The sequence below is a fragment of the Lithobates pipiens genome, unplaced genomic scaffold (assembly GCF_037356315.1).
Source record: "Lithobates pipiens isolate NorthernLeopardFrog02 unplaced genomic scaffold, aLitPip1_a1.2 Scaffold_19, whole genome shotgun sequence".
In the NCBI taxonomy this organism is placed as follows: Eukaryota; Metazoa; Chordata; class Amphibia; order Anura; family Ranidae; genus Lithobates; species Lithobates pipiens.
In genome coordinates, this window is record NW_027507764.1 from 110,069,141 (window position 1) to 110,096,081 (window position 26,941).

Genomic DNA, 26,941 nt, shown 5'->3' on the forward strand with positions numbered 1-26,941 from the left:
GACAGCTATTAGTTACAAAGATGACTGGCGAAAGCAATCAATCATTCCTTTAGCGTAAGCACCTTAAAGATGTCTTTAGGAAGTCAATAATCTTTTAGCTTTAGATGACTTTATCAGATCTTGCTCAAAAGCATGGATAATAGCTTTTGCATTAAACAGTATGAACAATTGCCAGTGGACCCAAGACACAAAGCATTTTCTAGCCACGAGGATACAATCCTCAAGGTCATGATTCTGTTTTACCATCGATCACGACAAAGAGTGTTACTTGCCAACAAACAAGCTGTCAACACAAAGTTTGTCACAATCTAGATAAAGAAACTGGCAGACACTGATAATAGGTCTAATTTTAATCTCTCCTCCAGAAGGAGAATAGATTTCAAACCATTCTTAAACTCCAGGCAGATGAAGCGACACAATCAGCAGATAGAAAGGACAACTTACTTGAAATTCATCCAGGGGCTCAGTGATCTCAAGGTCTAAAACCTCATCAGTGGTTTCGTCATCCTGATATTCTATCTGCTCATCAGGTACCTCGTAATTGTCTTCATAGGACTCCACAAAGTCTTCTGCAGTAGCTTCCATGTCTTCCACTTCCTCATATACCTCCTCATTCTCAGGCTCTTGAAGATCAGCTTCTACAGCTGGAGACTCCTCTTCTTCCTCTTTCATGCTTTGAGAGAGGTCAAATGATGACATGCCCCCTGCAGTTGCATTCAGACTAACAGTGACTCCCTGGGTACTATACAAAAAAAAAAAAAAAAAAGGCAAATGTAAAAATCTCTGGAGAATGCAACATGGAAAATAATAATTGGAAAAAAATGTAAAATTTTTCTTAAGCAGCCCATATACACTGAGCAATTTCATTCCCTGCAAATCCAGCAGGCTGGTTGTACCCAAGTTGATCAAACAACTTGGGACATTCAGCCTGTCCGTATACATGATTTGAATGTCGGGAGGTTCAGCAGGTACAGTCTATGGCCAGCCTTAGAGTACACCACACAATGTACCTCATATTCATGACTACCTCGTCTATAGTGCCACCTTCCAGTGAACACTGGGCAAAAGAATTTAGGAAATCCCCCCCCCCCTCCCCAGGAATAACTCCCTCCTATTAGTGCTAAGCCTCAATTTAGTAACAAGCAGTGAGGAACAGACAAAGGGGAGTGATCTCTGTGCCCTGTGATGTTCTCCAAGAAAAAGATTTTACAGGTAAACCAAAAATCTCAGTTCCTTAAATCGTACAATCGCATTTCATTTTAATGAAAACTTAGGATGTTCCAAAGCACTGAACATAAAGAGTAGGCAACTTAATATCTGAGAAATAATTTGATGAAACCACCTAGTAATCAAGTATCAAAAGAGAACCAAAGTCTAAATGCATTATCCCGATGAAGAACCAGGAAAGTGTAGCTAACTCTGACATCCTACAAGCCGAAGTAATGTAACAAAAAAAAAAAAAAAGACAAAAAATAAACCACAACCTTCCAGGTTGGGAGAGACCAGGGAATCTTCTGAAGAACCTGTGGGCAGCACAATGGTCTAGTGGTTAGCACTCTCACCTAACAGTAAAAAGGGTCGTGGTTCAAATCCCAACCACAACACTACCTGCCTGGAGTTTACATGTTCTCCCTGTGCCTGCATGGGGGTACTCCGGTTTCCTCCCACTTCAAAGACATGCTGGTAGGTTAATTGGCTTCTGCCCAAAATTGACCCTAGTATATGAAGGGGGGGGACTTTGGATTGTGGGCTCCTTGAGGATAGGGACCGATGTGAGTGTGCAATGTACAGGGTTAGGGAAAATTGTAGACACTCAGTTGAACTGGATGTACTGGTGTCTTTTCAACCTAACTACAGTATGTAACCTCAAATATATGTCATCAAAACCAAATTAAGGTCCAAATAGGGGGCCAAACAATCTGTGTGTACCAAAGAATGAGAAGCAATAGGTCTTTAAAACGGAATGACCACCTGATGGTAATTTAAGCCAGATACATTTCCCCACAAAGGCCAAAATGCACCCCATGACATACTGTTGGATTTGAAACTTACAAGCCTCATACCAAAGAAAGCTTTCCATGAAGGATGGAAAGATGGAACACCCTTTCTGATGATCAGCTGTCTCTTCAGGAGGAGGGATTACAGAGAGGGATTACAGACTGAAAACATCCTCATGCATCAGGACTTGGGTTTCAACAGCCATGCCATTAAAGCATGCGACCAAAAGCAGGATGGAAAATTAGACTTTGTGACAGCAAATCGGCCCAATCCGGAAGAGCCCAAGGCTCGTCTACCAAGAGGTTCCAGATATCCGCATTAAAAAAATAAAAAGCATAGGAAGCACCACCATCTAAGTGTAGATTGCTGGATGAGAATAAAACAAAATATAAAAATTGCACTCACATTTATTAGGAAATTAAAAGCATAAACGCATCCACATGGAGAAACTGAAGCGCTTGGGAGCGGCTGGAAAGCGGATGTCGATCAGACTGTGAAGGCACCACTGATGGCGGCGGATCAGTCCCGAGGCAGCCGAGGTTTGCAGCAGTGAGCTGGAGCAGTGTGGAAGGCAACGCAGATAGTAAGCCGTAGCCAAGGCGGAGATGCAGAGAGGATCCAAAGGATGACGTGGAGAGTGTAGTTACATGTTTCGGGCCACCCCTTTGACAAACCACGTGAGAGGATTGGATGGAGTGCTCATAAAGGGAAAAGGGGAGAGGGAACTGGGTGGGAATTATGTAAGATAGTTTCCCAGATCACTGAGAACTGTTGTCAAACAAAATAAGAAAGCCACTTGGTTTTCACTGTCCCACACATTCGGCATAACATACCAAATAGGACACTATACAGGAAATGCCAAATATTATGTACAAATTACTACAGGGAATGGAGAAAAAACACAGAACGCAGGAAAGGGAAGACTGCCTGGCCAGAATCTGTGCAAATCGCGGCAGCCACGCACATCTACAATCCTGCAGACAAAATGCAAAACTAATAAAGGAAAATTAGAAGCATCTATGTACAAATGCTTGTATACATATTTATTAATGTGCAAATCCAATAACTACCATATTTACAGATAAACATTGTATACATGGATAAATGTGTATTTATCCACCCCAGTGGGTACCGCACATGTGTCATCCTGGAGCACCCCTGTCAGAGTCCTCCCCTCCCTCCTCCTCTCCTTGCAAGTGTCAGATAGAGCCTCACCAGTGCCTGGTAGCGCAATCTCACGCTGTATCAAGGAGCTAGATTGAATCGCCGGGCAGCGCTGTAACAACATCCTAGACCGACTTTTGTGATAGCTGGCACACTGATCTAATGGACGGGAATCATTGTGCCGTGTGTCATAGGAGGCAGGACATTGCTATAGCAGCTGCCTGGCGATTCAGATCCAGCTCTGTGACACAGGGCGAGATCGCACTACCAGGCTGCAACGATCTCTTGTATCGTATCTGCTAGAAGCGCACCGAATGGAAACGTTGTCAATACTATTAGCAATATGTAAGTTTAAGTAAGAGATTGCAGACATGATACAAGAGATGGAGACTGCATTTTGCTTGAGCTTTTCTTGCACTAAAGGTGCCAATAATAGGCAGCAATAAATTCATATTAATTTAAATTGATGATATGAAAAGTGGAATACAATTATAAAAATATATTTAATATTGTCATTTTTGGGTTCACTTTTCAGCACCAAAATTTCCATTCGATGCACCCCTAATAAATTATATGAAGTATTGTGTAAGTGTGCCAATGGACAGCGAGAAGTATAGACGGATGATGTATGTACTAAGGGTAATTAAAGTGATTGTAAGGTTTAAAAACAACAAACATGGTATACTTGCAAGCTTTGTGTAGTGGTTTTGCACAGAGCAGCCTGGATCCTTCTCGCCTCGGGTCCCACACCGGCGCTCCTGGCCCCTCCCTTGCAATGGGGGCACCCAAGCAGGCGTGCTCATGATAAGCAGCTCTGCGTGTATACACACACATAGTGCTGCCCCACCCCCTTTATCTCTCGATTAACTCACTGGCTGTGATTGACAGCAGTGTGAGAAAATGGCTTCCGCTGCTGACAAGAGCCAATAAGGAGTGCGAGTCCAGGGAGAGGCAAGGCTTTCTTGGACATCATCTCAAGTATTAAGGGGGGCTACTGTACCCAGAAGGATTTTTACCTTCATGCATAGAATTCAGGAAGGTAAAAAAAACCTTGTGCCTTTACAACCACTTTAAGATTATTTTAATTTGTTATTCAATTATAGGGGGGGATTAAAATTAAATAGGGGACAATAATACCCATAATAGAATAGAAAGAATAAAGAAAGGTGTGTAAATGTACCCATTTACAAATGGACAAAGACAAATGTGCAGCTGGATAAATGTGTGTTTGGGTATATTTAGGTAAAATGATTATTACTGAATATGATTGAGCTGGAAAACAGACCATTTTAGAATAAGTTATTGGGGAAAAAGGGGAGAGAAAAGTAGCATGTTCATATTATAGTATTAGTCTCAATTTTTAATTAAGTCCAAATTAAGCAAGTGTGTTTATAGTAAATATCAAGAAAGTTTCTTATTCACATAATTTTTTGAACCTCTCCGCCCTGGGAAAAAAAAATATTGGAAATGTGGCCCATCAACCATACTATAAGAATGCTTTTGGATTCTTGTGGACAGCTTTAAAGTGTCTGGGAACACTATACTTGCTTCCTTCTTCCTCAATGGCACATATGTGCTCATCAAATCTTACCCTTCGAGTTTAAATGGTTCTACCTTCAAGAATCCACAAGGGCACGTAAAAGCATAGATCACAAAACCAGTGGAGCAAGTATACAATTTGGAGATAGGGCAGGGCTTAACAAGCACCAGGTTGCAATGGCAACTAGAATTAGCGGCCTGGCTCCAGGGCTACACTGCAGCAGGTGTCTTGTCCCCATGCAGCCCCCGTCTGCGTGGACTAAGATGCCACGGCTTTGCAGCTTGCTGGAGAGAGACGCTTACATCAGGGCACTGGTAATAAAGTTTTCCCCTGCCTGTTCTCACTGCGCACTCCTTTCCAAGAGAAGAGGTTTTAAGGGCTTGATCTGGTGCCCTGTCGTTAAAGGATAAGTATAGCCAAAGCTTTTTTGCCTGTACTTCTATGGATCACAGGAGTGCAATTAGTTTTGCACTCCTGGGACTTGTTTTAGTGAGCGGACTAAAGTCCGCTCTGTGCTGACGTCACCATTGTCAGTCCAGGTACTGTGTCATCCTGACCACAGAGTTTGGATCTGCCGGGTGCCTGGACTGAAACCCGGCTCAGCCTCTCAGCAAGCCGCCGAGAGCCTGAGATGGCCAATCTGCCCCCTCCACAGCCCAGCACTCCAATGAGTGAGGAGGGAGAAGAACAAAGAGCTGTGACTGACAGTCTGCAGCTCTCTGCTCACAGAGCTCTGAAAACCGAGTGATCAGTGGTGTTCAATCGCTTGGTTCCCAGTGCAGAGGCACCGGGGGAACAGATGCAGCATCGGACCCATGCTGCATCCACCTAGGTAAATATAAACCTGCAAAAAAAAATAAAAAATCCTTTACTTCTCTTTTAACAGTGGGTGGAAATGGAGTGTGGGACAGCTGGTTGGAATAGTTTCATTTACACCTCCACAAAGATGGAAAAGTTTTTTTTCATTATTATAATTTTTTTTTTCATTCAAGTAAAAAGGTTTTATTATTTTTCATTTTCTCCCTGTCATGCCACAGCCACACAGCCGAAGGCCCCTTTCACACGGCCTGTCTGATCAGGTCCGCCTGTCAGTTTTTCAGGCAGACCTGATCAGACCCTCCAGTCTCCTTCATGGAGCAGTGGACATATGTCTGCTGACACCCGCCATCCGATCCTGTCTGCCAAAAACAGACAGATGGTGGTCCTATTTTCCATCAGTCCTGCAGATTGGGTGGAAATGGACACATGGTCGGTTTCCACCAGATTGGCCCATAGAAGAGACTGTCCGTTTCATTCTGCATAGCGGACAAGACCTGTCAGCCACCTGCTCAGCAGGGATAAGAGGAGAAATCCCAGCTGAGCCAGCAGATTCAGTTTAACGAAGGCGCCCGTTTAAAAGGGGCCTAAAGGTGACATGAGTTACTGGATCTCTCATCTCCCCCACCTGGCTGCACTGTCCTTCCCTATTGAGCCACTGCCCATCATGCCAAGTACACACAGGCCAAATTGGCCGCTGCAAAAAAAAAAAAACTGGCCGCTGCTCGGCCCGTTTGCATGGCAGTCGGTCCGACAGAAGCCAGCCATTCCACATGCTTGCAAATCTAGAGTCTAAGCAAATATGTCAAGCCCTGAGATTTGTGTCATGAGAAATTTGTCAAGCCCTGAGGGTATTCTTTTCCACTGGTCTTAAAAGACTTGACCTTTTTTGTACGAATGCACATGTTAGACATTGCTTCTTATAACATTGCATACATGGCTGTCATATTGGGAAAGAGATCTCTTGACGTATTGGGGTACACCCCTCTCCCTTTGAGTTTACTGGGAGCCATCTTGCTTTTAATGTTAAGGGATAGAAGGAAAGCCAAGCTAGATTGGAGAGGTATTATGGCTCCAAGTTTGGGATCCTGTAGCAATATTTCCCAGTGTTTAACTTTTTCCATTCTTTTATATGTGCCCTTGTGGATTATTAGTATACATATAGGGAGAACCATTCAACCCCTAAGGGTAAGATTTGGTGAACACAGACATGCCATTAAGCAAGGAGGAGGAATAGTGTGTCCAGACACTTTAAAGCTGCTCACAACAAATCCAACAAGTGGGTTTCAAGCATGAATAGACCACATTCCCAATATTTTTTTCCAGGGCAGAGAGGTTTAAAAAATTAAGAACTAGGAACTAAAACCTAGTACACACTGGCTGAAATTTCAGGCGGCATCGGCCGGTTCAATAGAAACCAGCCAACATTCGACCCATGGGTACTGGAGTCGGTCCGACAGAAGCTGTCAGTTTGGCTTGGATTATCGAAGGGGCATGACCAAAAAGGTCTGCCGCCGATCAGCTTTCTAAGGAAATGGCTGAGCCCTGACAGGAGGCTGTCCCCCTGCAAGAACACAATAGAACAGCAGGGAAGATTGTTGTAGTAACGTCGGATAGATAGTACATCGGCTCCTCCTGAGCCATCAGTTTTTTTGTCATGCTGGGTTGAACGATTAAAAAAAATAAAAAAAACTATTAGTGTGTCTGCAAGGTTTTACTGTATATTTAACTCTAAACACCCTTGCTCCATTTGACGCAATTAACCACTTTCAGACCGGACCATTTTGCTGGCTTAAGACCAGACCACTTTTTGCGATTCGGCACTGCTTCGCTTTAACAATTGCGCGGTTTTGCGACATGGCTCCCAAACAAAATAGACGTCCTTTTTTTCCCCACAAATAGACCTTTTTGGTGGTATTTGATCGCCCCTGCGGTTTTTATTTTTTGAGCTATAAACAAAAAAAAGCCCCAATTTTGAAAAAAAAAAACACATTATTTTTTACTTTTTGCTATAATAAATATCCCCCAAAAATATACAAAAAAATGTTTTTTCCTCAGTTTAGGCTGATACGTATTCTTCTACATATTTTTGGTAAAAAAAAAACGCAATAAGCGATTATTGATTTGTTTGTGCAAAAGTTATAGCGTTTACAAAATAGGGGATAGTTTTATAGCATTTTTATTAATATTTTTTTATTTGAATTGCCAGTCTTCCTTACATGACGCTCAATGGTTTCCAGTCCTGATTCACATTGAGGCTTGGTTAATCTGGCTGCATATTTAATGCGATGCGTCAGTGAGTCGCCCGTGCCCCAGACAACGCCATTCTGTGACAAAACGCACGTTGGGAGGAGCTGACTTGCTGACGTCATCGCATGCTACAGTCTAGCGGACAGGCGTTGGCACAAGCCGGCCAGCTGCTTTATTTGCTGCTTTCAATTTGAAATTTGTAAGAGTATTTTATCTTTTTAACCACCTCAGTACAGTGCACTTACACCCCCTTCCTGACCAGACCAATTTTCAGCTTTCAGCGCTCTCACAGTTTGAATGACAATTACTCAGTCATGCAACACTGTACCCATATGAAACTTGCTTCCTTTTTTCCACACAAATAGAGCTTTCTTTTAGTGGTATTTAATCACTAGTGGGTTTTTTTTATTTTTTGTGCTATAAATAAAATAAAGCGTAAATTTTGTGAAAAAAAATTGCCTTTTTTTGTGGTGATAGGTACTCGGGTGCTCTGATGGGCCGTGACAGGTACTCGGGTGCTCTGATGGGCCGTGACAGGTACTCGGGTGCTCTGATGGGCCGTGACAGGTACTCGGGTGCTCTGATGGGCCATGACAGGTACTCGGGTGCTCTGATGGGCCGTGACAGGTACTCGGGTGCTCTGATGGGCCGTGACAGGTACTCGGGTGCTCTGATGGGCCGTGACAGGTACTCGGGTGCTCTGATGGGCCGTGACAGGTACTCGGGTGCTCTGATGGGCCGTGACAGGTCCTCGGGTGCTCTGATGGGCCGTGACAGGTACTCGGGTGCTCTGATGGGCCGTGACAGGTCCTCGGGTGCTCTGATGGGCCGTGACAGGTACTCGGGTGCTCTGATGGGCCGTGACAGGTACTCGGGTGCTCTGATGGGCCGTGACAGGTACTCGGGTGCTCTGATGGGCCGTGACAGGTACTCGGGTGCTCTGATGGGCCGTGACAGGTACTCGGGTGCTCTGATGGGCCGTGACAGGTACTCTGATGGACTGAGTGACATGTACTATGAGGGGTGGTGACAGGTCTTCTTTATTGGTTGGGGGGGGCAATCAGTGTCATTGGTGTACACTGTAAGCGGTAACGAGATGTTACCGCAATCTCCTCCTCACACACGATGGGTGTGTGAGGAGGAGAACCCGGTAACATCTCGTTACCGCGGTTTGTTTACATTTTAGTGATCGGCTGTGAAACGATCACAGCCGATCACGTGGGTAAACAGCTGGCCAATGGCTGTTTACCAGCGTTGGTGACGAGCAGCGTTCCCGGGGAACACGCCGCCACCAACGTGCACGTGCAGCGCGCTTGCGCGCATGCGCCGTGCACAGTGGGTGTGTGACCATCTGTGATCGGCCGTGACTTCATCACGGCTGATCACATGGTAAACAGCCGGTGGCAAGCAGTGTCTCCGTGACAGGCCGCCACCGAAGAAACGGGTATGCACGCGCACGATCGCGCGCATTCCCTGTTTAAACGGGAGGCCATCATATGACAGCCTCCCGCCACAATAGGTCCGCCGCCTGGCCGCCATTTGACAGCCGGCGGTCGGGAAGAAGTTAAGAAATTAAGACCTTATGCACACTGGACGTTTTTGGATGTTTTTACAGCAGCTGTTTTTGGCTTCAGACGTTTTTTTTCTACAATCAAATTCCCCATCATGTTAACAGCCTATATGTCCATACACACATAGGCTGTTAACAGTTTTTGGCTGGGGCGTTTTCTGGCTTTAAAAAATAAAAATAAAAATAGCGGGTTTCCGAGAGGAGTTTTTCAGCTGTAAAAACGCCCTAAACATCAAAACACGCTGAAAAACCACAGACAAACACTCAAAAATGCGGCTCACTAGCATTTGTCGTTTCTGATCCATTAAAAAAAAAAAATAAATTTACAAAGATAAGTAAAAACACCCTAACAAGGGAAAAGAGCTATTGCAAAAATGTTGAAAAACTCACTGCAAAAGCTACTGGCTTTTTATAACATTATTTTAACATCCAGTGTGCATGAGGGCCAATACTAAAATATCAACATGCTTTTTCTCTCTCCCCTTTTTTCCCCAATAACATTCTAAAAAAAAAAAAAAAAAAAAAAAAAAAAAAGGCAATTTTCCAACTCAATCATGTTTACGAATCATTTTGCCTAAATACACAAATGTATCCATCTGTACACTTTTGTTGTTTCATTCATCTGTACATGGGTACATTTACACATATTTTTGTATCAGTTGCCATTTATTTATCCAGCACCCATTAAATTATGGGCATTCATTGTTCCCTAATCCCTATTAATCTTAACCGTATTTTCATCATGATCACTAGGATATGTATATATTTCAACCACTTTAAACATTAGGATTTAAATTAAATTCTAATTTGTTTTTCAATTATTTTCCTTAATACATACTTCATCCATCTGTACATGGGCACACTTACACAAATATTCCATATAATTTATTTACTAGCCAATTATGTACTTGGTGTAGTATATGTGCTACATTTATTCAACCTGTCATTTTTATGTGTATTTATTGTCCAACATTAATCATCATCAAAAATTCTTCATCATTTTTATCCATTTATACAATGTCCATCTGTACATACTTATTGGATTTTCACATTAATGAATACGTACACAAGCATTTAAACAAAAAAAGATACTTCTAATTTTCCTTCAGTCGTTTTGCATTTTGCCCGTCTGTTTGTCCATCTGTGCAGGATTGTAGATGTGCGTGGCTGCTGCTTTTTGAACAGATGCTGGCCATGCACTCCTCTTCCCTTTTTTTGCATTCTGTATGTTTCTCCATTCCCTGTAGTCATTTTCACATAATGTTTGGCATTTCCTGTATAGATGTCCCATTTCATATGTTATGGTGAGTGTGTGGGACACAGCTAAAACAGAGTGGCTTTCGGATTCTGTTTGACAGCAGTTCTTGGTGATCTGTCAAACTTTTACATATAGCCTACCCAGTTCCCTCCACCTTGTTCTTAAAAGCGCTCTACCCAATCCTCCTTCACGGTATGACAAAGGGGCTTCGGGGTGCCCGAAACGCATAACCACACCCCCACGATCTCTACATCATCCTCTGGATGCTCTCTGCATCGGCTGTGGCTTACCATCGGTGTTGGCCTCCACACCCCTGCTAACCTCAGCTGCCTCAGGACTGATCCACCCACTTTAGCAGTACCTCCACAGCCTGACTACATGCTTTCAATCCTAGCTCTGCCGACCCAGCAGTGATCCTGCCAAGCTCTGCGGTTTCTAAAGTGGAAGTATGCTTTTAATTTCTCAATAAATACCAGTGTAATTTTTATATTTGGTTTGATCATCATGCAACAATCTACACTTAGATGGTGGTGCTTCCAATGCTTTCTTTTTACACAGATTCAAGTGTGCAATCCAATCCTCTTTAGGAGAGCTGCAACCATGTTTTAATTGAACATCATTTCCTTATCACTGACTATTAAGGACCAATTTATGTGACTACTAAAATGTCCTATGCTGGCCATATACAATGCCTTGAAAAAGTATTCATAACCCTTAAAATTTTCCACATTTTGTCATGTTACAGCCAAACACGGAAACAGAAAGAGTACTGCACAACTGCAAACCTACCAAGACATGGCTGTCCACCTAAACTGAGGGGCCAGGCAAGGACAGCATTAAGTGAACGAAGCAGCCAAGGAGGTCCATGGTAACTCTGGAGGAGATGCAGAGATCCACAGCTTAGGTGGGAGAATCTGTCCACCGGACAACTATTAGTCGAGCACTCCACAAATCTGGCCTTTATGGAAGAGTGGCAAGAAGAAAGCCATAGTTGAAAGAAAGCCATAAGAAGTCCCGTTTGCAGTTTGCGAGAAGCCATGTGGGTAACACAGCAAAACATGTGGAAGAAGGTTCTATGATCAGATGAGACTAAAATTTTTGGCCTAAAGGTAAAAACGCCATGTGTGGCGCAAAACAAAATCGCATTTATGCTGTATGCATAAAAAAAAAAATAAAAAAAAAAAAAAAATGTTTGAGCTCATGTTTACACGTGTCCAGCATACAGGGATCCTATTGCCCGCTACTGCTCAGGCCAACATGTCAATAGTCAGCTGCACCTAAGCTGCCCATTACACACCACTGATGTTTGCATGTCAGTCCTAAATGAGTCATTGATGCGTCAGTAGCATATGCACAGAATGACTAAAGACAGTGTGCAATCAGCAGACTTTGACCCTGAGCAGCAGCAGTGCATCTCAGCTCTTGGACATATATGGGGCAAATGTCCAAATGAGTACAGACACAGCAAAGATCATTTTTATATAGGATACTGCTGCCTGACACAGTTTGGCTCCTATCAAGCTGTGATTGCAGATAGTAGAACAGCCAATGGTCTGGGGAGGGATTCTAGAATATATGCGCCCATCCGTACTGAGATGTGGGTGTACAGCATAGTAGCCATCATCTGTGCAGATTGACAAAGGACAGCAGTGATCTTGCCCTCACGGGGCTTGTAGGATACAGAAAAGTATAGTGAAACATACCTATAGTTGCTTGTCTCCTGTTCCTCCTCGTCACTCTGGAGAAGGTCATCATTAAGTTCTTCATCAGAAAGATCTGGTGAAGTCTGATAACACAAGGAAAAAAATAAAAAATATTTTTTTTCCCCCTAGATGTTTTTGAGCTATACAAAAATACTGGAGACATCTTTATTGAAATACCTTTTTTCCAGGCAAGTAGTCTTCTTCAAGCAGATCATCCTCCAGCTCACTGAAAGCAAACACATAAAATTCACATCATTACTGGCATAATGTAACTAACAACCTCAATCTGCCATGTTAACTAAAATATCACAGGAGGAAACAACCTGGTTTCACATCCCAGTAAAGAAAAAAAAAAAAAAACCTGAGCAACATCACAGTAATTTAGAACACAAAGTAAAATCCTTTTAGACAATTCAGAGAAACCAGACCACAACTTTCATTCTCTCATTTTCCTGCATGGGTTGGAATTTCACCGTTTGCTAAGAGCTGCTGCCTTCCCTGAGAAATTCTCAATGCCAATATAAAAAAAGAGACCCACACTGTTAAAACTAAAAATCTTTGACTCAGGGTTGATTGGCTGAACAACTCTCCTAAACATGAAATGCAATAGCAAACACTCAATGTTTAATAACAAGAAAAATAAAAAATTTAACAACCATGGGTTGCAGGAAGAAAATCACTCAAATTCCCCATCAACACTAACTGAAACCCCTCCTGCATTGCCATTGTGGCTCCTTGCCAGTGGAACACAAGGATTACTGCTGCTGGCTGTAGTTGTCGGCAGCAATCACATGCAAGACATAGGATTTTTATAACAGCTTACCTGTAAAGACCCTTTATTGAAGTACATCACAGGACACAGAGCCGCAGTAATTACTGTATGGGTTATATGGCACCTTCAATTAATGGACACTGGCACACCCTAGACAGGAAGTAAACATTTCCCATATAACCCCTTCCTTTACTGGGAGTACCTCAGTTTTGTAGCAAAGCAATACACATGTAACCAAAGAGGGGAGGGACCTCCGTGTCCTGTGATGTACTCCAAGAAAAGGATTTTACAGGTAAGCTGATATAAAAATCCTATTTTTTATCGTACATCATGGGACACAGAGCCATAGTAGTTACTATGGGGGATGTCCCATAGCAATGCCAACTGAAGGGAGGAAGACAACAAAAAGTAGTGCACCAAGAGTCTAGAGGACTTATACTGCAGCCTGCAGTACACTGTGCCCAAAGGCGATAGATATCCTTATGACCTTTTACATCTACTTGACAGAATCTGGTAAATGTATGGACTGAAGACCAAGTTGCGGCCTTGCAGATCTGAGCCATGGGGGCTTGGTGATACACTGCCCAAGTAGCACCAACAGCCTTGGTGGAGTGTGCTTTAATATGAAAAGGAAGAATTTTCCTCTTTAAAACCATAAGCTTGAACAATCACTTGACAAATCCATTTAGAAATAGTAGATTTTGACACTGCCTGTCCTCTTTCAGGACCTTCTGGCAACACAAACAAAACATCTGTTTTACGAATCTGAGCAGTCACTTTCCAATAGACCTTGACCACTGTCACCATATCAAGAAAATGTAATGACCTCTCTTCCACAGAACGAGGTTCTGGAAAATATGAAGGCAGAACAATATCCTGGTTTAAATGAAACCCTGACACTACCTTGGGTAGGAATTTAGGATGAGGCCGCAATACAACCTTATCCTTATGAATAATCAAATATGGCTCTTTACAAGAAAAAGAGCAGCCAACTCTGATGCCCTCTACACATGATCGGAAAATTCTGCCAGCAAAAGTCAGATGAGAGCTTTTGGGCGGAAAATGCAATAGTGTGTATGCCCCATCGGATTTTTGCCGGCGGAATTTCTCGTCAGCAAAAGATTGAGAGCATGTTCTCAATTTTTTGGTTGGAAAAAGTGCCGATTGGAAATTCCGATCATCTGTACAAACTCCGACACGCAAAATTCCTAAATCGACACATGCCTAGGAAGCATTTGACTTCATTTTCTTGGCTCGTCGCAGGGTGTTGTACGTCACCGCGTTCTTGACGGACGAAAGTTCAGAGAACTTGTGTGATCGTGTGTATGCAAGCCAAGCATGAGCGGAAATCAGTCGGAAAAACCATCCAAGTTTTTTCCGACTGAAAATCCGCTCGTGTGTACGGGGCATAAATACTCTTCTTGCAGAAGATATGGCAACCAAGAAAACCATTTTCCTCATCAAGAGGACTAAGGGAATTTCTCATATTGGCTCAAAAGGCTGTTTTTGGAATGCCGACAGGACTAAATTTAAGGGCTTAATGGGCTTTGATAGTACTCAAGGCCAGCTTCACTTCTAATTACATCTGTAGGAATTCAAGGATCCTACCTATGACATGACATATTTCCTGGGATGCCAACCTCTGGATTCACACCAGGAGACATATGCCTTCCAGACTCTATAGTCTATGACTCTGGAAGCCGGCTTCCTAGCATTAACCAAAGTAGAAACTACTGAAGCTGACAGCCCACGTTCTTTAAGAATATGGGTCTCCGGGGGGCGTGGCCTGGACATGGCGGAGTAAGGCTGTGTTTCTTGTGAGCTCCCGGTCCCGGTCTGTTTCCCGCGGCAATCCGCCATTGCATCCGGCATGCAACCAGCCAAGGGCTGCAAGACGAGAGCCGCCGTCAAGGGAGAACGATCTGGGGCTTCCTCCAGGTCCCTACACCGCTTCTTCAACCCAGCACAGCGGCGCACGGCTGGCGCGGACTCGGCGGCGCCACGTGGTTCGCCGAGCGGAGCCCCCGCACAAGCCACTCAGCGTTCTGATCACGGCCCTGACCGGGCGGTACCGGCGAACCCGCAGTTAGCCTCAGCTATCCAGCCATCCGCAGCACTAACCATGGAGGCATCGGAGAGCTCCCGAGTGCCTGATCGGGCGGAGCAGGACCTCAGGACTTTGATTCAGGCCCTCCCCACTAGAACGGACATCGAGGCCCTGATCCTCCGCCTAGAGGAAACACATCGCAGGGACATTCAGGAGGTGAGAGAGAGGATGTGTCGGCTCTGACGGAGAGGGTGACTGTGGGGGAGGCCTCATTCTCTACCTTAGAGAACCGGGTGTCGGAGCTGGAGAGAGCCAGGGACCACCACCGAGACACCGCTATCGCCCTCCAGCTCCACCTGGAAGATGTTGAAGACCGGAGTCGCAGGAATAACTTGCGGCTCCGGGGTCTGCCCGAATCTTTGGAAGGGGAGGACATGGAGGCTGCGGTGCTAGAGATTTTCCGCAACTTGTTAGAGGACCCTTCCTGTGTGGTGGAGATTGAACAGATACATAGGACCCTGGGTCCCAGAACCGCTGACCCAGAGCGCCCGCGAGATGTGCTGTGCAAACTACTACGTTTCCCGCAGAAGGATGAAATCCTGAGGAGGGCGTGGGAACAAGGGCAGATGGATGTGGAAGGGGTTCCCGTCACCATCCTCCCTGACCTATCCAGGGCGACACTGAGACGCAGAGCCATGCTCAGACTCGTATTGGACCTGGCAAAGGCGAAGGGCTGTACTTACCGCTGGGGTTACCCCCTGGCCGTTATCTTTCGTAAGGAAGGGAACATATATACCCTACAGTCGCCGGCGGACCTCCCCGGCCTATTTCGGTTCCTGGACGTGGACCAGATCCCGGTTCCGGATTGGCTTCAGATACTCCCGCGCCCGATGGGCAGAACAGGACTCTCTATGTACCGGGGCCCGTTGCAACCTAGACTTCAGCGGATCAGGAGAAGGCCGCGGTTGGCCCAGAGGGAAAACCCAGGACACCGTGAGTAGATTTCTCCCACATGACGCCTGAGCCCCGATTTTCCTCAGGTCCCCCATGTTAACTTTTTTACCGTGACCTGAGAACTCGGTCCCCCCATGACCTGATGGCTCCACCCCGGGAAGGTGACATTTGGATCGTTTCCCCCCCGCGCGCCCTGGGTGCCCCCCCTCCCCCCTTTTTTGTCTCTTTTTGGGGTTTTCCCCCCTTCAGTGTTCTGGCCAAGGATTTGGGTTGATTTAACCCCACCTGGGGGGACCCCTGTGTGTTGGCCGGGGTTGATTTTGGCTCCATCGGGACACTGGGGGCTGGGAGGGGGGACGCCTTTAATGCCTACTGTATGGATAACCGGCCGGCTGGCTTACAAGCTCCCCGCATCCGATGAAGACTTGAGGCGGGGTGAGTTGCCCAAGCGATGGCGTTGTATCACAGTTTACCCGCACGGGACAATGCTGGAACCAGCCCTTCAATTGACTCATTGCGGCTTCGGCTAGCCGCTGGACGTTGGTGGTAGCGGACTGGCGGGGTTTACGTGCTCCCCGGGGGGGCGGGCGGGGTGTTTGTCGCCCGGGGGCGGATTTAAGATCTAATTATTGTTTTTTGAAAGCACCTACGGAGCACCTGAGGGACTGGGGAATCGACATACTGCACGGAGCCTATCATTCCCACTCTGGTGCGGACACGAGGGAGGGGATGGAGCACTATTTGCATATATTGTCGCGGAGTGGGGTGGGGGTCGCATTGCTAGGTTGGTGTTTGTCTAGAATTGTTTCCTTGTTTATTTTTCTGCATATTTACGGTCCTATTTCTCTCTGGTTTCAGATGCGATTTGCTTTACCAATGTTTTGGCTTTTAGCGCAGCCTATGTCATGTCATATGTTATGTATTATGTTCTATAGTTAGTGGGTTGTGATTGCTGCTGTGACAAATTATATTATATCTGATTGCCGGGGGTGGCGGGTGGGATCGGGGGACTCATTCCTCGGCCCTGTCCAATCACTACCCCACTTAGGCCCACGCTTAATTCCCAGTACACCACTGGGGAGCGCTTTAGCTACATTTAGCACTGTTAGACACTTTTCGGCGCTGTTCTCCTCTTTGGACAGCTCCCTAATTCTTTCTCTCACTACTTTTTCTTCCTTTCTTTCTTTTGTTCCTTCTTTCTTCGAGCCGAACAAGAGGCCCACCTGCTGACTCTCCTCTTCCTTCTTCAACCCCCCCCCACCCCCTTTTTTTAGCCTAAGACTTTCCCTGCCCCCCCCCCCCCCCCCCCCCGGAATCACGAACATGGCTGAACTTATTGTGGTCTCACTGAACGCTAAGGGGCTGAACATCCCTGAGAAGAGGCGTATGTTACTTCATGATATGAGACGCATGAAGGCGGACATTGTATTTCTGCAGGAGACCCACTTTAGGGCCAATTCCTTACCAATACTCAAGAATAGATTCTACCCTACGGTCTACCACTCCATGTATACTGAGGCTAAGTCCAGAGGTGTTTCTATCTTGATGTCGGCTTCAGTGCCATGGAAGTGCATAGACATTCAATCTGATCAGGAGGGACGGTTTTTGTTTGTGAAGGGGAAGGTAGGAGAGGCGATGTTGACATTGGCGAACATTTATGCCCCAAACGACCGTCAGGACACCTTTCTGAAACGTAGACTAACACACCTTACAAGGTTCGCGGAAGGACAGCTTATTGTTGGCGGGTATCTGAATGTACCCCTTACGCCTGCGGAGGATACCTCCACGGGTCTCTCTGCTACCTCTCGAGAGATGCGCAAACGAATCTCAACGTCCTTGCATGAGGCACAGCTTATCGACGCTTGGCGTCTTTTTCATCCCGGAGAGAGGGACTATACATTTTATTCCAATCCGCATCAGACCTACTCGCGCATAGACTATTTTCTAATCCCCCCACAGACATTTGCACGCGGTAAAGGGCACCACGATCGGGACGATCACTTGGTCGGATCATGCCCCGATCACCCTGCGGTACGCCGTGACGGATATATACGAAACACAGAGACCGCCCTGGCGCCTAAATGACAGTTTACTCCAAGACCCAGAGGTCCTCGCGGACGTGAGTAGGGAAATCGGCCACTACTTTCAGGCTAACTCGACTACAGGGAGCGACCCCGGGGTGGTGTGGGAGGCGCACGCACAAGGCCGTGATCCGCGGAGTACTTATCAAACATGGCTCTAGGATACACAAGCACAGGATGGCGCGGCTGGAGACGTTGCTACATCAAGTGCGGACTCTCGAGTTGCGCCACAAACACGCCCCCACTCCGCAACTGGGTGCGGAGCTTGACACCGCTCGCAGACAGGTCACCGACCTACTTCATTTCAAGGCTAAGGCAATGATTCAACTCTCTCGGAAAAAAATTTATGAATCGGGAGATAAATGCGGGAGGTTTCTGGCTCGTACCCTAAAGGAACAGAAATTAGCTTCCTATATACCGCACCTAACCTCTCCACGAGGTCAGAAAGTTTCTCTGCCCCAAAAAATTTCGCAGGAATTTAGAACGTTCTATGATTCCCTGTATAACCTGAACACGCCCCCGCCCTCTGCGACTGATACCTCTCGATACATAGCTGCCTCCCTAATGCCAACCCTACCGACAGCGGATATAGAATTGCTAGAAGTGCCCATCACCTTACCAGAACTTCAGACGGCACTAAGCGCTACCAAATCGGTTAAGGCACATGGCCCGGACGGTCTCACTGCCGCATATTATAAGACCCTACTCCTTTCTCTAGGTACCCATATGGTTAACCTATTTAATGTCCTGAGCACGGGCTCACGCTTGCATGATTCCACGTTACAGGCCCAGATATCGGTAATACCGAAAGAAGGTAAGGATTTGTCACAGTGTGGGAGCTATCGTCCCATCTCCTTACTGAACACGGACTTAAAACTATTTACGAAAATCTTAGCTATTAGACTACAGCGACATTTGCCGTATCTGATCCACTTGGATCAGGTCGGCTTTGTTCCAACCAGAGAAGCGAGGGACAATACTACTAAGGTCCTGAACTTGCTCCATATGGCAAACGATAAACGCATTCCGTGCGTGTTCCTCGGGACGGACGCTGAAAAGGCGTTCGACCGAGTGAGCTGGCAATTTTTGTTCTCCACATTGGAGTATATAGGTCTAGGTAATAGGATGATGCATTGGATCTCCGCGGTGTACTCTAACCCGACGGCCAGGGTCAGAGCGAACGGCGTTTTATCGGACTCATTTGGGATTGCCAATGGGACCAGGCAGGGGTGTCCACTTTCTCCCCTGCTGTTTGCTCTGACCCTGGAACCGTTTCTATGTCACGTTAGGAACAACCCAGACATTATCGGGATCGGAACGACGGGAACACAGTACAAAGTCTCGGCATACGCGGATGATTTGATGTTTACATTGGCCAGCCCGTCCCTTTCACTCCCTAATTTAATGCGCGAATTCGACGTTTATGGCAAACTCTCCAATCTCCGTATAAATTTCGGCAAGTCGGAGGCTATGGGCATAGGTATACCTGCGCCACAGCTGGCGACTTTACAAACTCGTTTTACTTTGAAGTGGACAGATGGGGCCCTGAAATACCTGGGCGCCTATATCCCTCCAAGACTAAACCGTCTCTTCCAGCTTAACTTTCCGCCCCTACTCCACAAAATTAGAGCCTTGCTGAACCAATGGAACAGCGGTCTGCACTCGTGGATTGGCCGCTGTAACATTCTTAAAATGATGATACTCCCGAAATTTCTCTATTTACTCCAAGCACTCCCGATACAGATTCCAACGTCCTACTTCACCCAAATACGCTCCGCATTTATCTCGTTCCTTTGGGCTGGGAAGAAACCCAGAATACATAGCAAGATACTGTCACTTCCAAAGCGATGCGGGGGTCTGGCAATGCCGGATGTCCACACCTATTACAAGGCGATTCACCTCGGTAGACTGGTTGATTGGTGCCGCCATGAGAAGGTTAAACTCTGGACGCAAATTGAGCAAGCCCAGAGCGAAATTCTTCTACGGGTTGTTCCGTGGTGCTATGATGAGGTGCCGCTGGCCATTAAACGCCATCCGCTCATAGGCACCACTGTTAAGATATGTGGGCGGCTGTTGTCCCGGGCTCCCGTATTCCCTCGAAATTCACCGCTACGCCCAATCCTGGATAGCCCCCGCTTCATTCCTGGTACGAATGATATAGTATTCCGGGCCCTGGGGGAATCGGGGATTTCTAGGGCGGCACATTTCAGCATTGCGGGCAGGTGGAGAACGACTGCGGAACTGACAGACCCGACTGGAGGTTATCGCCTAGACTTTTTGAGAGCGGCCCAATTGCGCCATTTTTTAGATACCCTGACGCCACCCAACGCCGGGGATTCCCCCTGCACGACTATGGAGGAGCTGTGTTCTGGGACGGGGGCGGTGGCTCATACCCTGACCTTGATTTATGCGATACTGAATGCACCACCGACGGACTACCAACTCCCCAGCCTTTCTAAATGGGAGAGGGAATTACAATGCAATTTCACGGACCACCAGAAACAGAAAATTATCACGTTTACACACAAATCGTCCATCTGTACCAAGATACAGGAGACGAATTATAAACTTCTCACGCGCTGGTACAGAACCCCGGAGGTGCTGCACAAGTTCTTCCCGGAGGTGGAAGAGGTGTGCTGGCGCTGCCGGGAGGACAGAGGTACGCTGCTGCATATCTTCTGGTCCTGCCCCAGACTTCAGTATTTCTGGGGGGAAGTGCGCCGAATCACACAGAAGTTTACTGATCACAATATCCCTAATGACCCAGCTTTTTTTCTATTGCATGCAACCGATATACCTACACACTCCTACAAAAAATCTTTAGTTCGGCATCTGGTGGATGCGGCAAAGGCTTGTATCCCCCTTCTCTGGAAGTCTCAGCTTCCGCCGACTCTAGATGTCTGGATTAGGAAAGTGGAAGATATTAATAAGATGGAAGACCTGATCTTGACGAGTCAGCATAGACAAGCGTTGTACTCCAAAACATGGCAGCTCTGGAATATGTTTAAATACTCGCAAGAGGGGCAGGCTCTTAGAGGGTCCATTGGTACCCCTCCGTGAGGCCACTAGCAGCAGGCTGAACCATGGAGATGGGCTGCCTTCTTCGAGCATAAACAGGACACCCATGTTCGTGAGTTCCCCTTCCCCATCCCCTCTTCCCTTACCCTTCCCCCGCCCTTCTCTCTCATGCACCCCCACCCCCCCCTTTTCTTTTTTCTTCTCTTCGTTCTCCACTCCTTTTCTATTCTGGCTTCTCTTAGCATTCCAGGGCTTACTACAAGCTCTTACTGTTTTCTATATATCCCAAAAAAAAAATATGGGGGGAGGCCCCGCCGAGCCGGGACAACTGGTCATGGACTATAGGTCCCAGGGCATACTTCTATCGATACTTTGTTATGGGATTGGTTTCCTTTTTCTTTTATTTCTTTGTATTGCTCTGGACTGTGCCTGTATGGTGTGTTATTTTGTCTGTATCCATGTTGTGGCCTGGTTGGTCCTCTTTTCCAGTTATAAATAAAAAATAAAAAAAATAAAAAAAGAATATGGGTCTCCATAGCTAAACCGTTAAATTTAGCGTTTGTAAGGTAAGATGGAATACCGGACCTTGCTAGAGAAGGTCTGGCCTCAGTGGTAGGGTCAAAGGGTCCCCTACCACCATCTTTATGATCTCGGCAAACCAAGATCTCCTAGGCCACCAGAATCACCTCCTTTCCCCTCTTGCTTTATCCTGCGTAGGAGACGTGAAAGCAGCAGAACAGGAGGGAACACATAGATCAGTGAAACTGATCCCATAGAAAAACCAAGGCATCTGTTCCTTATGCTAACGGATCCCTTGTCCTTGACAAAGTTGTTGATCTTGTTGTTGAACATGGACGCAAACAGATCCACAACCGGAACTCCATCTTTGACATATTGACAGAAAGATGTCGGGGTGAAGGGACCATTCTCCCAGGAACAATTGTTGGCGACTCAAGTAGTCTGCCTGCCAATTCTCTATTCCTGGAATGAATTGCTGATAGGCAAGCAATGTTGTTTTCAGCCCAAGATAGAATATGATTCACCTCTCTCTGGGCCCCACGACTTCTTGTGCCCCCCTGATGATTGATATAGGCCACTGTTGTGGCATTGTCGGATTGATCCTGACAGGACAATTCCATAGTCTGAGCGTCCAGGCATACTGCCCGAATCTCCAATACTGATGGGCAAGGTACTCTCTGATTCGGACCATTTCCTTTGGACAGATGCTTCTTTCAGGACTGCTCCTCAGCCCCGGAGGCTGGCATCTGTTGTCACCTCCTTCGAGGTGAATGGTAGAAAGTATTTTCCTTTTTGAAGATTCCTGGATATCAACCACCAATTAAGGCTCTGATGCACTTTGGGGGATAAATGCATTGGGAAGTCCAGAGCTTGGACCTTCTTGTTTCAAGTTGACAGGATACTGTTCTGCAGCAGTCTTGAATGAAACTGCACATAAGGAACAGCTTTGAAAGAAGCCACCATCTTTCCCAATAACTTCATGCAATGTCAAATAGAAGGATTCTACTTTGTTTTGACTAACTGAATCAGTTTCTTTATGGAACCAATCCTTTCCCAGGGCAAACACACCTTCTTCTGAACTGTATTTATGATCAGCCCCAAGTACTGCAATCTGCTTGATGGTTTTAAGGAGGATTTCTCTAGGTTGAGGATCCAACCTAGGTACTCTAGGTAGCTGACTGCGGTGACCAAACTTTGGTTTAAGCAGGTTACTAACGGATCTATCAAGAGTAGATCATCTAAGTAGGCTCGTAAAGTTATACCTTGAGCCCTTAACCTGACTAAAAGGAGGATCAAGGACCTTTGTAAAACACTCGAGGTGCAGTAGCTAGACCGATCGGTACAACTACAATCTGAAAATGAAGATTTTCTACCTTGAAGCGCAGAAATTTCTGGTAAGCGGGGAAAATTGGCACATGGAGATAAGCATCCTTAATGTCGATTGACGCCAGAAATTCTCCCCCTTGTAGGATGGAGACTACTGATCAGATTGACTCCACACGAAAGGAACGGATATTCAAAATCTGGTTTCGATTTTTGAGATCTAAAAATGGGTCCGACATCCCAGTTTGGTTTTAGAACCGGTAAAAAGGGAACTTTTTCCCATTACAAATTCTTTGGCTATATTTATCCAGATCGTCTCCAAATAACCATTCACCATGAAATGGAAAACTGGCCAAAAGCTTTTTGCATGGCACTTCGGCTGACCAATATTTCAACCATAGGATTCTACGAACATGTACCAGCCTTAGCATGAGCCTTGACGCCTAGAGAATAGAATCTTTCATAGCGTCTACTGTAAAACACAACACTTCTGATATCCTGACCAGGAATAACCTTGAGTACCTCTATAAACTGGTCCTTTAAGGACTAGGATATTCTGATCGCTGCCAGCGCAGGGTGAACGACTGAACCTGCAAGCAAAGTAGTTTTAAAAAGGAATTACAACTTATCTGTTGGATCCTTTAACATATAAGCATTATCTACTGGACAAGTCAAGTTTTTGTTTACAGAGTATATAGCAGCGTCAATTGCTGGAATTCCCCATTTCTTATAGACTCTTCCGCCATAGGATAAAGTCTTAAAAACTTTTTTGTAAGGAAAAACTTTATCTGGGTGTTCCCACTCAGAATACATGAGCTTTTTTAGCCAAGGAGCCTTTAGAAAGGATAGGAAAAGCATGAACAGATTGGGGAGGCTTTAGTGACCCCAAACCAGAAGTGGGCTCATCAACTGACTGCGTTTTTGGCAGTAAAATTACCAATTCAGTGAGAGATTGTACCAACAACCTTTCCTGTGAACCCGATTCCATATTAGGTTCTTCGAAAGAGGAGGCATCAGCCTCTTCCTGGTCCTTTGAGAGAAAGCTGTCATCTCTCACACCTTGTTCCTCAGCATGAGGGTCCTGAGCAATGGACGGGGATCTTCAATGCTTAGTCGCACTCTGAGATGCAATCGTTTTTTTGCTCCAAACTTCAAATGGTTGAAGAAAAAAAACCTCCTTAGTAATATACACAGGGGCTGCAGTGTTAAGAGCAGCTACAACACCTGTCCCTCCTGATGGCTCACTCTGACCAGCCATATTACTCCCGGGGAGGATGCCATGTTTTCTTAGATGGTTCTAGGCTGCCGTGTGACTATAGTCCTTCTAGAGCTCTTTTTTGAGGTGTTTTTAACCCCCCTTCTGACCATAGCCCGATGCATAAAGCAGGGGCACTACCAGAAGGAATGCATCCACTGCTTGAGCAATAGTCCAGCTCTGCTGCTGCTATTAATGTTCAGCCTGATGCAGTAGTAAATGTGTCAAAAGGAATGCCTGTGTTACCAAAACCTCCTGCATGCCACTTTTGCTCGTGTCCCTCCGCAGCTTGCAACAGCAACAATGGTGCCTTTTAGAACACCCCTTCCTGCACTGGATGTCGCCAACGCCGAGCTAAGCAAAGAAAATGTTTTCATATTTATTTTACCTTTTATATATATATTTTTTTACATCGTCCTTTAAATAAAAAAATAAATAAATAAATAAATCCCTGCAGCATCGCTGCGAATCCTCCGCAGAGACCACTTTCATCTTTCAGCTGGCTGCTGTCATTACCCTGGTATTTAACGTCAAAGTACTGATGTACAGGTATGTTAATTTGCGTGAAGTGGTTAATTTAACGTTCATTAGCCAACATTGATGGTAAAACAGCTTTTAAATTTATGGTTTTTCTGTAGTTTAAAAGGAAAGGTTTGTGGGGCTTTTACATTTAGATTATATAAGAGTGCTGCTTTTGTGTGTCTCCAGGCAAAACATGCGTCTCCTAAGCATGATGACACATGCGCAATGACATCTTCATTAGATTCAGAATTTAACCAGAAACCAAGATGAATACAAAACGATATCAAATAGAGATATTAATCCTTATACAGCACTTCAGAAAGGGTAAATACCTGTCCCAGTCATCATCTGTAGGTCGTCTTCTTCGAGATCTTTCTGCGCCAGGCTTATCAAATTGATCAAAGTCATCATCTGTGAAAAGGAATATCTTGTTAACTCAAATATTAATAATGCAATTCAAAACCATTTTCAGATAGAAACCACTTCAAATATTAATCATGAAACAACAGTTAAAGTAAAATAAAAGGCTACTGAAATATGAAAGTGAAATCTTTCCAATCCTAAACTCAAAATTATCAGCCGAAAAATTGTAGAAAAAAAAAAATATTCAGATGATGGTCCGCCCCGGGAGCCACCCACTGCAGGGGTGTCATCTTGGTGCGCCCCAGTCGTCCTCCTCACGCAGAGCGGTGATCTCAGTTCGTCACGGAGCTAAACTGTCTAGGCCGCAGCAGTAACAATGTCCCACCTCCTGTGACAGATGGCAGCTCATAAATAGCCGTTTTTTTTCTTCTCAACAGCCCATAAACTCCCCTCTAAACACATGCACGTTTTGGATGTTTATCAGCAGTGGAGTTTATGGGCCGTTTTCTAAACACCACAAAATCGCGTTCAGGAGTCTTTTTCTGTCCACAAAAAATGCCAAACTCTCAAACGCCGATAAACGCTCAAAAACGTGGCTCACCAGCAGTTAACATTTTTGATCCATTGAAAAAAAATAAAATAAAATAAAAAAAACCACGCTAAAGAACGCTAACGCAGCAAAACGCTAAATGACATTAATAGATTTTAAAAACAGTGTTGTGACTTGGATCAGTGCCTGGTAAAAGCTTGTAAAAGGAGTTTTCATAATGCACTGGCTGTCCTATCAAGATGCAGGACCCCTGACCCTCTGCCTGGACAGTGCCGATTGGCCCCGGGCTGATATATACTCTCCCTAGGAAAAAAAAAAAAAAAAAAAAAAAAACACACACACACACACACACACACACACACCTAACTGAGCATGTGCAGAGTGACTGCAGTAACTCTGTCTTATCCAGATATGTTTTTGAGTCAGTGGAAGAAGAGGAGAATCAGAGAAGACAACATCAAACCTTTTTACACAATGCAGAGGATTAACCCCTGGGGTTCCACAGTGAGTATAACAAGAATGCTTTACTGCATATATAGACTAATTTTACTGTTGCGGGTTTAGTAACACTTTAAAGTCGAAGGAAAGCCTAAATGGTCATAAAGTCATCAGGTTTTTTATCGTAATGCATTCTATGTATTAGGATAAAAACCTGTGTGCAGCATCCCCACCTCAGCTCCCCTATATTTACCCAAGCTCAACTTGATCCAGAGATGTTGCAGGAGAGTCTTAGCTGAGACAGCAGCGTGGCGTAATTGGCTCCCGCTGCTGATAAAGTCAGTGAGCAAATGAGGAGAGGAGACCGGGCCAAATCGCAGCACCATGTCTGAATGGACAGAGTGGTGGCTCACCTGCCCCCATTGCTTGCTGTGGTGGAACTCGGCAGGGGGGGGGGGCCAGTTGTGCCAGCGAGGGAACTGAGAAGAGGATCCAGGCTGCTCTGGGATCCGGGGTGCAAAACCACTTAACAGAGCAGGCAAGTATAAAAATAGGATTTTTGCACTCACCGTAAAGTCCTTTTCTCTGAAGTTCATTGACAGACACAGCAGCTCATCTTGACCTTAGGGTTATATCGCCCCTTTAGGAGAGCACTAGGCAGAAAATATTAAAGACAGCAACACTTGCACAGTACCGCCCAGGAGGCAGTACTACTGCCTATAACCCCTCACACTGCATCCAGCAGCTCAGTTCCTCAAAAGTAGTACAAAAGGAAATATGAGGGGCGGGTGCTGTGTCCG

At 45.5% G+C, this 26,941-nt stretch overlaps 1 protein-coding gene across 3 annotated transcripts in view; it reads right to left on the reverse strand.

Moving 5' to 3' along the window:
• The window catches only part of RBM33 (RNA binding motif protein 33), a 260,560-nt gene that overhangs the window by 205,638 nt on the left and 27,981 nt on the right, over window positions 1-26,941 (reverse strand). For all 3 annotated transcript variants that reach the window (XM_077491155.1, XM_077491156.1, XM_077491157.1), the window contains exons 2-5: window positions 25,123-25,201; window positions 12,477-12,525; window positions 12,300-12,382; window positions 445-742 (exon numbers count right to left, since the gene is read on the reverse strand). In XM_077491155.1, the coding sequence (XP_077347281.1) occupies window positions 445-742; window positions 12,300-12,382; window positions 12,477-12,525; window positions 25,123-25,201 (509 nt within the window). The remainder of the gene's footprint in view (window positions 1-444; window positions 743-12,299; window positions 12,383-12,476; window positions 12,526-25,122; window positions 25,202-26,941) is intronic.